This window comes from Heterodontus francisci, chromosome 5, assembly GCF_036365525.1.
Source record: "Heterodontus francisci isolate sHetFra1 chromosome 5, sHetFra1.hap1, whole genome shotgun sequence".
NCBI classification, from domain to species: domain Eukaryota; kingdom Metazoa; phylum Chordata; class Chondrichthyes; order Heterodontiformes; family Heterodontidae; genus Heterodontus; species Heterodontus francisci.
In genome coordinates, this window is record NC_090375.1 from 128002555 (window position 1) to 128015266 (window position 12712).

The window sequence follows — 12712 nt, forward strand, 5'->3', positions numbered from 1 at the left end:
ATCGCCACCCACCATTTAAAGCCCGCTGCTTTAGCATGTTCTCTACTGCGCCACTGATTTTGCTGCGAACTCTTTCACAACTCAGCTTCTCGAGTCGGTGTCCCGCTGGTGAAGCGCGAGGAACCCGGTGACAGTGCGATTGACACCGGAGCGAGCCAAACTGTACGCCGCGCACCCGCTCGAGCGGCCCTTCCCCACCAATCAGAGCGCAGAGGGCGGGAGTTCCAGCGGCGCATTCAGTTGGATTTAAAGTTCGGTTACCGGCTGGAACCGAGCGGTTGGAGATGGGTTCTTGTGCAAATGTCTGACGACAAAAAGTGTGTCGTCTTTTAAATGATTGGACGAAAGCCATGGCCATGAATATCAGGGAGGAGGACTGGAGGGTCGGTTGTTCTGGCAGAGATCGAATAAAATTGCATGCTGGCTCCTCGGGCTGTGCTGCTTTTGGAGAAAGTGTTAGTGCTGGCTTGAGGCGGGATATGGAGCTGCTGGGAGCGGGAGGCAAGAAATTAACGTTACGGGCATCAGCATCAGTCAGGCAAAACATGAAATATTTATCGAACGAGTTCAAAGGCTTGTACGAGGAAAAACTGAGACACCTAGAAAATAAAGATGAAAGTAGAGGTACTTTAAAGGTAAGTGGTCTGCTAAAAATAAGAATAAATTTGTAACTGGCAGATCCAAACTGCCTGTCTTGACACATACATTGGAACAAATACACTTTTGGAAGAAAAAAATATGCAATAGGTTATTCACACGGTTCCTCAGTTTTTTTACATAACAAATGGCAACAAGTGCTATCCACCTCCCTCAGAAAAATCTAAGATTAAACCATTTTCCAATAACACAGTTACAAAACAAATAAATTGTTGAAAAAACATTATTGAACGGAGAGCACGGAGTACGACTGCAGATTTGTGGCTGCTTTGATTACTTTGTCTTTGAACCTCCCTCTTTAAATTTTAAAATGCATAATTTTTGTATCGTTTGGCACCAAGCTGAGCTTCTTTCCCCATATCCAATTGGTTACCAAGACTGCTTTTATTCATTACCTGCTTTTGCTTCTATGTGCCACCCACTGTTGTGGGAAACCTTAATCAGCCTCGATCACCGTGAGGCTTAATTTGTCATGCCCGGTTTTTCTTCTTTAGCCAAGAGTCGTATGCTGATAGGGACACTAAAATTCTTTCCTCACTAAATGAAACACTTAAAAACTGTTACTAAACTTCAGAAATACCTCACTTGCAAGATCACATCCATCTAATGTATTTGGGCATATTTTGAAGTCATGGTTCTTTTTCAAATGAGTGGTCAGTGTTACTCATATCTGGTAGGTGATACAAAACTCGGATATGTAGTAAAGAGTGAGGTGGGTATTTACAGACTTCAGGAGGATGTGGACTGGTGAAATGGACAGACAAGAGAGATGAAATTTGACAGAAGTATGAAATGATGCATTTTGTTTGGAGGAATCAGACAAAGTAATATAAACTAAATGGTACAATTTTAAATGGGGTGTAAGAACAGACACCACTTGGGGAGGTACAAACTCAAATCTTGGAAGGTGGCAGGACAAGTTGAGAATGCTGTTTAAAGAATGCAGGGTATAGTGAGGTTTTTTCATTCATGGAGGTCTAGCTAAACAGTGTAACTGCCATGCTCTCACTGGATGGGGGAGGGAGGTTTCTGATACGAGTTGATGGGTTTAATTGACAGCTTGAGCTAATCCTTGCCACAGAGCTGAGGAAGGGTTAAGAGGTTACATTTTTGGCTTCTCTTGATGGAAGAAAAAAATAGAATCCATTACAATGAAGGAGGCAGAAAGGTCTTGCCTTCCCTCCAGCCAGAGGAAAACAGACTGAGGATTGATGCATGAACGTTGGAATATGAACAGCTGGTGCCAGTTTGTTTAAAGATTACTGAACTGTATAGTGAATTTGGCCTGTTAGTTTTTTTTTATTCAGTTGTGGGATGTGGGTGTCGCTGTTTAGACAAGCATTTATTGCCTGTCCCTAATTGCCCTTGAGAAGGTGGTGGTGAGCTGCTTTCTTGAACCACTGCAGTCCTTGCATTGTAGGTACACTGGCAGCGCTGTAAGGAAGGGAGTTCCAGGATTTTTACCCAGCGACAGTGAAGGAACGGCGAGAAAGTTCCATCAGGATGGTGTGTAACTTGGAGGGGAATTTACTGGAGGTGGTGGTGTTCCCATGCATCTATTGCCTTGTCCTTCGAGGTGAAAGAGGTCACGTGTTTGGAAGGTGCTGCCTGAGTAGCTGTGGTGAGTTGCTGCAGTGCATCTTGTAGATGCTGCACATTGCTGCCATTGGTGGTGTAGTGCAGGGAGTGAATGTTGAAGGTGGCGGATGGGATGCCAATCATGCGGGCTGCTTTGTCCTGGATGGCGTTGAGCTTCTTGAGTGTTGTTGGAGCTGCTGTTATCCAGGCAAAGGGAAGTATTCCATCACACTCTTGACTTCTGCCTTCTAGATGATGGACAAGCATTGGGGAGACAGGAGGTGAGTTAATCACTGCAGAATTTACAGCCTCTGACCTGCCCTTGTAGCCAGAGCATTTATGTGGCTGGTTCAGTTTCTGGTCAATGGTAACCCCCAGAATGATGTTAGTGTGGGATTCAGTGGTAATGCCATTGAATACCAAGGGGAGATGGTTAGATCTTCTCTTATTTGAGATAGTCATTGCCCAGCACGTAAGTGGCAAGTAACATTCACACCACACATCAGCCCAAGCTTGGATGTTGTCCACATCTTGCTGCATTTGGACATGGGTTGCTTCAGTATCTGAGGAGTCACGAATGGTGCTGAGCATTGTGCAATCATCAGTGAACATCCCCACTTCTGACCTTATGGATGGATGGTCATTAATGAAGCAGCTGAAGATGGTTGGGCTGAGGTAACTACCCTGAGGAACTCCTGCAGTTATGTCTTGGGACTGAGATGATTGACCTCCAATAACCACAACCATCTTCGTTTGTGCTAGGTATAACTCCAACGAGTGGAGATTTTTCCCCCTTATTCCCATTGAATCCAGTTTCGCTCGGGCTCCTTAATGCCATACTTGGTCAAATGCTCCCTCGATGTCAAGGACAGTGACTCTCACCTCCCCTCTTGAGTTCAGCTCTTTTGTCCATGTTTGGACTAAGGTTGTAATGAGGTCACGAGCTGAGTGGCCCTGGCAGAACCCAAACTGAACGTCAGTGAGCAGGTTATTGCTGAGCAAGTGCTGTTTGATAGCACTGTCAATGACCTCTTCCACCACTTTGTTGATGATTGGGAGTAGACTGATAGGCTGTGTTGGATTTGTCCTTCTTTATGTCCTGTGCACAAAATTGAGCGATTTTCCACATTGCTGGGTCGTGCCAGTGTTGCAGCTGTACTGGAACAGCTTGGCTAGGGTCGCAGCTAGTTCTGGAGCACAGGTCTTCAGTACTATTGTCAGGGTGTTGTCAAGGTCCATAGCCTTTGCAGTATCCAGTGCCTTCAGTCATTTCTTGATATCACGTGGAGTGAATCGAATTGGCTGAAGACTGGCATCTGTGATGCTGGAGACCTCAGGAGGATGCCGAGATGGATCATTCACTCTGCACTTCTGGCTGAAGATGGATGCAAATGCTTCAGCCTTGTCTTTTGCACTGATGTGCTGGGCTTCCCTATCATTCAGGATGGGGATATTTGTGGAGCCGTCTCTTCCAGCTAGTTGTTTAGTTGTCCACCACCATTCACGACTGGATGTGACAGGAATGCAGAGCTTAGATCTGATCTGTTGGTTTGTGGGACCACTTAGCCATGTCTATTGCATGCTGCTTCTGCTGTTTGGCATGCAAGTAGTCCTGTGTTTTGGCTTCACCAGGCTGACGCCTCATTTATAGGTACGCCTGGTGCTGCTCTTCGCATGCCCGGCTGCACTCTTCATTGAGCCAGAGTTAGTTAGTCCCCTGGCTTAATAGTAATAGTAGAATGGGGTAAAGGCTTGTTACCTGATCCGAACCCTACAGGACCCGACGACGTGTCGGGTTCGGGCCGGACCGGGTCCGAATTGAATTGAAGAATTGAAGGTAAGTGTTAAAAGTAAAAAAATTTAACTGAGCTGCGAGTCTGGGACATCAAAGAAGGAAACTCTGTGTCTGTGCAGTGAGCGATTGAGTGTCTCTATGATGTCATCACGCTCATGCTGCAGCTTCCTGAAGATTGGGAGTCAGAACGTAAGTAAAGGGAACATTCCGGTGGTCAGGTTGGGTGCGTGGAGAAATTGGAGGGACTCGGGCTGCGCGGGTTTGGTCAGGTTTTCTTTTTTTGTGACTTGAGCAGGCCTTTAGAGTGGGGGATATGCCAGCTTACAGATTGTGGTTGAATACAATTCTGCTGCTGATGGCCCACAGTGCCTCATGGATGCTCAGTTTTCAGATGCAAATCTGTTCGAAATCTATCCCATTTAGCACGGTGGAAGTGACACACAACATGATGGCGGGTACCTTCAGTGCGAAGATAGGACTTTGTCTCTACAAGGACTGTGCGGTGGTCACTCCGACCAAGACTGTCATGGGCAGATGCATCTGCGACAGCTAGATTGGTGAGGACGAGTTTAAGTATGTTTTTCCCTCTTGGTTCCCTCGCCACCTGCTGCACACCCAGTCTAGCAGCTATGTCCTTTAGGACTCGGTCAGTAGTTGTGCTACAGAGCCAATCTTGGTGATGGGCATTGAAGACATAGCGTCATAGAGTTATTCATAGAATTATGGCCTATCGTGTCTGTGCCGGCCATCAAGCACCTATCTATTCTAATCCCGTTTTCCAGCACTTGGCCTGTAGTCTTGTATGGTATGACATTTCAAGTGCTCATCTAAATACTTATTAAATGTTGTGAGGGTTCCTGCCTCTACCACCCCTTCAGGTAGTATGTTCCAGATTCCAACCACCCTCTGGGTGAAAAACGTTTTCCTCAACTCCCCTCTAAACCTCCTACCCCTTACCTTAAATCTATGGCCCCTGTTTATTGACACCTCCGCGAAGGGAAAACGTTTTTTTTTATCTACCCTATCAGTGCCCCTCATAATTTTGTATACCTCTATCAGGTCTCCCCTTCGCTGCCTCTGCTCTAAGGAAAATAACCCTAGCCTATCCAGTCCCTCTTCATAGCTGAAATGCTCCAGCCCAGGCAACATCCTGGTGAATCTCCTCTGCACGCTCTCCAGTGCAATCACATCCTTCTTATAGTGTGGCGACCAGAACTGTACACAGTACTCCAGCTGTGGCCTAACTAGTGTTTTGTACAGCTCCATCTCAACCTCCCTACTCTTGTATTCTATGCCTAGACTAATAAAGGCAAGTATCCCATAAGCCTTCCTAACTACCTTTATCTACCTGTGCTGCTGCCTTCAGTGATCTATGGACAAGTACACCAAGGTCCCTCTGTACTTCCTAGGGTCCTGCCACCCATTATATATTCCCTTGCCTTGTTAGTCCTGCCAAAATGCATCCCCTCACACTTCTCAGGATTAAATTCCATTTGCCACTGCTCTGCCCATCTTGCCAGCCCATCTATATCGTCCTGTAATCTAAGGCTTTCCTCCTCACTATTGACAACACCACCAATTTTCGTGTCATCTGCGAACTTACTGATCATACCTCCTATATTCACATCAAAATCATTAATGTACACTACAAACAGCAAGGGTCCCAGCACCGATCCCTGCGGTACACCACTGGTCACAGGCTTCCAATCGCAAAAACAACCCTCGACCATCACCCTTTGCCTCCTGCCACTAAGCCAATTTTGGATCCTATTTGCCAAATTGCCCTGGATCCCATGGGCTCTTGCCTTATTAACCAATCTCCCATGCGGGACCTTTATCAAAAGCCTTACTGAAGTCCATGTAGACTACATTGGCGCAGTGACTAGCGCTGCAGCCTCACAGCTCCAGCGATCTGGGTTTGGTTCTGGGTACTGCCTATGCGGAGTTTGCAAGTTCTCCCTGTGACCGCGTGGGTTACCTCCAGGTGCTCCGGTTTCCTCCCACATGCCAAAGACTTGCAGGTTGATAGGTAAAATTGACCATTGTAAAAATTGCCCCTAGTGTAGGTAGGTGGTAGGAGAATTGACGGAAGGTGGGATGTGAGAGGGAAAAATGGGATTAATGTAGGATTAGTATAAATGGGTGGTTGATGGTCGGCACAGATTCGGTGGGCCGAAGGGCCTGTTTTGGTGCTGTATCACTCTATGACATCGACTGATTTGCTCTCATGTACACATCTAGTCACCTCCTCGAAAAATTCAGTCAAGTTTGTTAGACATGATCTCCCCCTGACAGAGCCATGCTGACTATCCTTGATTAATCCCTGCCTCTCCAAGTGGAGATTAATCCTGTCCTTCAGAATTTTTTCCAATAGTTTCCCTATCACTGATGTTAGACTCACCGGCCTGTAATTAGCTGGTTTATCCCTGCTATCCTTCTTGAATAATGGTTCCACATTCGCTGTCCTCCAGTCCTCTGGCACCTCTTCTGTGGCCAGAGAGGATTTGAAAATTTGTGTCAGAACCCCTGCTATCTCCTCCCTTGCCTCACATAACAGCCTGGGATACATCTCATCTGGGCCTGGGGATTTATCCACTTTTAAGCCTGCTAAAACTGTTAATACCTTCTCCCTTTCAATGATAATTGGCTCGAGTATATCACAATCCCCCTCCCTGATCTCTACACCTACATCGTCCTTCTCCATCGGAACACAGATGAAAAGTAATCATTTAAAACCTCACCTACATCCTCCGGCTCCACACACAGATTGCCACTTTGGTCCCTAATGGGCCCAACTCTTTCCCTGGTTATCCTCTTTCCTTTAATATACTTATAAAATGCCTTGGGATTTTCCTTTATCTTGCCCGCCAGTGTTTTTTCTTGCCCCCTCTTTGCTCTCCTAATTACTTTTTTAAGTACCCCCCCTACATTTTCTATACTCCTTTCAGAGTCTCTGCTGTTTTCAGCCCCAAAATCTGCCATAAGCCTCTTTTTTTCTTTTCTTTATCCAATCCTCTATATTCCTTGACATCCAGGGTTCCCTGGACTTATTGGTCCAACCCTTCACCTTTATGGGAACACGTTGGCCCTGAAATCTCGCTATTTCCTTTTTGAATGACTCCCACTGGTCTGATATAGACTTTCCTACAAGTAGCTGTTCCCAGTCCACTTTGGTCAGATCCTGTTTTATCATTTTGAAATCGACGTTCCCCCAATTCAGAACCTTTATTTCCAGTCCATCTTTGTCCTTTTCCATAACTACCTTAAATCTTAGAGTTATGGTCACTATCCCCGAAATGCTCCCCCACTGACACTTCTACCACTTGTCCGGCTTCATTCCCTAGGATTAGGTCCAGTACAGCCCCTTCTCTTGTAGGACTTTGCTGGCTCAAAAAGCTCTCCTGGATGCATTTTAAGAATTCTGCTCCCTTTAAGCCTTTTGCACTAAGACTATCCCAGTTAATATTGGGGAAGTTGAAATCCCCGACTATTATTTTTACACCTCTCTGAGATTTGCCTACATATATGCTCCTCTATCTTTCCCTGATTATTTGGAGGCCTGTAGTATGCTCCCAGCCAAGTGATTGCCCCCTTATTTTGTTTTTAAGTTCTACCCATATGGCCTCATTTGAGGAACCAAAATATCATCCCTCCTTACTGCAGTAATTGACTCCTTGATCAATAGTGCAATGCCACCTCCTCTTTTACACCCATTTCTCCCCCCCCCCCCCCGCACCCCCCCAACCCCCCACCGCCCCCGTCAACCCTGAAGATTCTATACCTGGAATATTGAGCTGCCAGTCCTGCCCTTCCCTCAACCATGTCTCTGTGATAGCAATAATATCATAATCCCATGTGTTAATCAACGCCCTCAATTCATCTGCTTTACTTGTAAGACTCTTTGCGTTAAAATAGATGCAATCCAGCCTTGCATTGTTCGCTTGTGCCTTAACAGGTCTATATTTGCTCTGCCTTCTAGATTGACCAAATTTCTCTTCTATGTTTGGCTGTGCATCACCCCCTACTGTTCCTCCACTCTATCCCATCCCCCTGCTAAATTAGTTTAAACCTCCCCAAAGAGCATTAGCAAACTTCCCAGCAAGGATGTTGGTCCCGTTCAGGTGCAACCCATCCAACTTGTACAGGTCCCACCTTCGCCAGAAACAGACCCAGTGATCCAGGAAACTAAAGCCCTCCCTCTTGCACCATGTCTTTATCCATGCATTCTTTTGCTCTATCCTCCTATTCCTATACTCACTAGCACGTGGCATCGGGAGCAATCCAGAGATTCCAACCTTTGAGGCCCTGCTTTTTAATCTGCTACCTACCTCCCTAAATTCTTGTTGGAGGACATCATCCCTCTTTATACCTTTGTCATTGGTACCAATGTGAACCACGACCTCTAAATGTTCACCCTCCCCCTTCAGAATGTCCTGCAGCCACTCAGTGACATCCTTGACCCTAGCACCCGGGAGGCAATATACCATCCTGGAGTCACGTTTGTGGCCATGGAAAAGCCTATCTCTAACCCATACGATATGGCTATCATTATAGCTCTCCCATTCTTTTCCCTCCCCTCTAGTGCAGCTAAGCCACCTGTGGTGCCACAGACTTGGCTCTTGCTGCATTCTCCTGAGAAGCCATCTCCCCCAACAGTACTCAGCGGAATATCTGTTAGAGAGGGAGATGGACCCAGGGGACTCCTGCACTGCCTGCCTAGTTCTTCTACTCTGCCTGGCGGTCCCCAATTCCCTTTCTGTCTGAGCAATCTCTTGTGGTGTGAGCACCTCCCTGTACGTGCTATCCACGATGATCTCAGCCTCGCAGATGCTCCACAGTGTCCCCAGCTGCCACTCCAGATCCGAAATGCAGATTTTGAGTAGCTGTAGCTGGAGACACTGCTCACGTGCTCGCCGTGGACACTGGAAGTGTCCCAGACTTCCCACATTGCACAGGAGGAGCACTCCACGTTGCCGAGCTGCCCTGCCATGACTTGCCCTTAATTTACTCAAAAAAATTGAGATTATTTACACTAGGGACTTTGATTCCCTAAAAACCACTAATTACTATATATAAAAAAGTAATAATTATTAGTAATTATTAATAAATTACATGAATTAAAAACAAAAAACATACTTTAGTTGTACTAACCTTATCATTTATAAGGTCAGTTTTTGAAGTTTTTTTTTAAATAAAACTTTCTCTGCCATGATTTTTTAAAAGCTATTTACAGGCGCTAACAGCTGTTACTTACCCTACCAATCAGCTTTCAGATTTTCCGTGACGTCACTAAGTCTTTTTTTTCTCCTGCTTTGAAACTCCGTGCGCGCCGGAACAGAGCGAGAGCCTGCGACTGCCACCGTTGCTCCGGTCCAAGTTAAGTGAAGGCCTTGAGCCCTCCTCTGGATTTCACAGGTCCTGCTCCGGATCCGCTTCCTCCCAGGTCCGCCTGCCGCCTCTCCGGTCCAAGTGAAGGCCCCCACCCAGAGTACATTTTGTGCCCTTGCCACACTCAGTGCTTCTTCCAAATGGTCTTCAACATGGAGAAGCACTGACTCATCAGCTGAGGTGGGGGGGGGTAGTTGGTAATTAGCAGGAGGTTTCCTTGCCCATGTTTGACCTGATGCCATGAGACTTCATGGGGTCCTCAAGATTGACCCTGGATTCCCAGGGCAACGCCCTCCCGACTGTGTACCATTGTGCCGTCACCTCTGGTGGGTCTGTCCTTTCGGTGGTTCAGGACATACTCACGGATGGTGATGGTGGTGTCTGGGACATTATCTGCAAGGTATGAATCCCTGAGTTTGACTATGTCAGGCTGTTGCTTGACTAGTCTGTGGGACAGCTCTCCCAATTTTGGCACAAGACCCCAGATGTTAGTCAGGCAGACTTTGCAGGCTCGACAGGGCTGGATTTGCCGTTGTCGATGCCGGGTTGTCCATCAGGTTTCATTCCTTCTCTTAGACTTTGTAGTGGTTTGATGCAACTGAGTGTTCTTTATTTCTGATGCTTGAAGGATCACAAGTCATGTATGTGTCTTTCCCACAGCATCAAGACAGTTCTGCTCAAAGCAGCAGCCACGTTCTTATGATTGCAACTATGGTATCTTATCTCTGATTGATTTGACTGTGGCATTCACTCCATCCACTCACTTTTGTAGTTCACTTCTGTAATACTAATATTCTTGCTTGGTTCAAATGCAAGTAGCACATCTCCAATATGCTGATGACACCCCACTCTACATCCCTGCCACCACCTTGGACTTCATGACTGATGTTAGGTGTGAATAAGCAAGAAATTTCTTGAACTTAACACCAACAAGCCAGATATTTTCCTGATCAGCTGCTGCCAGGACCTCTACAACTTGGGCCTGGTCTGTTATTGCACACCACAGAGGATTCACCCATGATGCACAACCTCAGTATCCAGTTTCACCTTGAGTTCCGCTTGAAATCCTATATTCAAAACGTCGCTAAGGCTGCCTATTTCCATCTCTGCAGCATTACACACTTCTAACCTATTTCATCCCACTGCCACTAAAACCTTCATCTAGGCATTTATCGATCTGTCGGCTGAACAATGGTTTCCTTGCCAGCCTCCTGAAATGTAATCTCACATAAACTATATTTTAGTTAAAACTCTGCTGCATAAATTATGTCACCTCTGTCTTTATTTTTTATTCAGTCGTGTGGGCATCGCTGGCTAGGCCAGCATTTATTGCCCATTCCTAATTGCCCTTGAGAAGGTGGTGGTGAGCTGCTTTCTTAAAGCGCTGCAGTCCTTGGTGTAGGTACACCAATAGTGCTGTTAGGAAGGGAGTTCCAGGATTTGGACCCAGCGGCAGTGAAGGAATGGCGATGTAGTTGCAAGTCAGGATGGTGTGTGGCTTGGAGGGGAACTTACAGGTGGTGGTTTTCCCATGTATCTGCTGCCCTTGTCCTTTTAGTTTGAGTCGTGGATTTGGAAGGTGCTGTCGAAGGAGCCTTGGTGAGTTGCTACAGTGCATCTTGTAGATGGTACACACTGCTGCCACTGTGCATCAGTGGTGAAGGGAGTAACTGTTGAAGGTGGTGGATGGGGTGCCAATCAATTGGGTTGCTTTGTCCTGAGTGGTGATGAGCTTCTTGAATGTTGGAGCTGCACCCATCCAGCCAAGTGGAGAATATTCCATCACACTTCTGCCTTGTAGGTGGTGGACAGGCATTGTGAAGACTGGAGGTGAGTTACTCGCTGCAGAATTCCTAGCCTGTGACCTGCTCTTGTAGCCACAGTATTTATTTGTGCAGCTGGTCCACTTCAGTTTCTGTTCAATGGACATCAAGGGGAGATGGTTAGATTCTGTCTTGTTTGAGATGGTCGTTGCCTGGCACTTGTATGGCGCGAATGTTACTTGCCACTTATCAGCCCAAGCCTGGGTGTTGTCTAGGTTGTGCTGCTTCTGGACACAGGCTGCTTCAGTATCTGAGGAATTGCGAATGGTGTTGAACATTGTGCAATTATCAGCGAACATCCCCACTTCTGACCTTACGATGGAGGGAAGGTCATTGATGAAGCAGCTGAGGATGGTTAAACTCCTGTTGGCTTCCCATCATACATCCCAATACATCAAATTCAGTGCTCAAAGCTTGTCCTCATTTAAATAGCCTTGCCCCTCCCTACATCTGCCAGGTCTTTGGGTGGTATGCATCTGTGCATTCCTTTTGCTCTACCAACTTCTTTAAAATTCATTTTTGGGATATGGGTGTTGTTGGTGAGGCCAGCATTTACTGCCCATCCCTAGTTGCCCCTAAAGAGGCTGTGGTGAGTAGCCTTCTTGAACTGCTGCAGTCCACGTAGTGAAGGTATTCCCACAGTGCTGTTAGGTAGGAAGTTCCAGATTTTGACTCCGTGATGGTGAAGCAATGGAGATATATGTTCAGGTTGGTATGGTGTGCAATTTGGAGGAGAATTTGTCCTTTTCCTTCTCTGTGGTGGAGGTCCCTGGTTTGGGATGGACTGCTGCAAAAGCCTTAGTGAGTTGTTGCAGTGGATCCTGTATACAATACACACAGCAGCCACATGGATGGAGTAGATGTTTGAGATGATGGATGGGATACTGATCAAGCAGACTGCTTTGTCCTATATGATAAGTTGCTTGAGTGTTACAGTTGTAACCATGTAGGAAAATGGAGGGCGTTCCATTACTCTCCTGATTTGATGCATTATAGATGGTGGAAAGGCTTTGGGGATTCAGAAGATGAACGACTCTTCACTGAATATCCTGCCTCTGGCCTGTTCTCTTAGCTATGGCATTTGTGCGGCTGCTGCAGTTGAGATCAGATGTTGATGGTGGCGTATTCGGCAATGGTAATGCCATTGAATGTCATGGGGAGGTGGTTGGACGCTCTCTCTTTTTGGCAGTCGTCATTGCCTGGCACTTGAGTGGTGCTACTTATCAGCCCAAGCCTGAATGTTGTTTCGCTCTTGCTGCATGCAAATGAAGCTGAACTCTGCAATCATCAGTGAACAGTACTACTTATAACCTTGTGATGGAGGGAAGGTCATTGATGAGGCAGTTGAAGATAGTTGGGCCTAGGATGCTGTCCTGAAGAACTCCTGCAGCAATGTCCTGGGGCTGAGATGATTGGCCTTGCAACAACTACAACCATTTGTGCTTTGTATTTAATATGAATCCAGCCAGTG

General features: G+C 46.4%; 2 protein-coding genes across 5 annotated transcripts in view; one reads left to right on the top strand and one right to left on the bottom strand.

The window, feature by feature from the left end:
- Positions 1 to 118, bottom strand: part of pex2 (peroxisomal biogenesis factor 2) — a 32677-nt gene extending 32559 nt beyond the window's left edge. Inside the window, exon 1 of the mRNA XM_068032084.1 lies at positions 13 to 118. Within this exon, the coding sequence (XP_067888185.1) occupies positions 13 to 37 (25 nt within the window). The 5' untranslated portion in view covers positions 38 to 118. The remainder of the gene's footprint in view (positions 1 to 12) is intronic.
- Positions 4 to 12712, top strand: part of LOC137370043 (polyamine-modulated factor 1-binding protein 1-like) — a 719669-nt gene continuing 706960 nt past the window's right edge. For all 4 annotated transcript variants that reach the window (XR_010975068.1, XM_068032077.1, XM_068032078.1 and 1 more), the window contains exon 1: positions 4 to 635. Coding sequence is in view for 3 of the 4 variants with exons in the window: in XM_068032077.1 (XP_067888178.1) it covers positions 351 to 635 (285 nt within the window). In the remaining variant the exon portion in view is untranslated. The remainder of the gene's footprint in view (positions 636 to 12712) is intronic.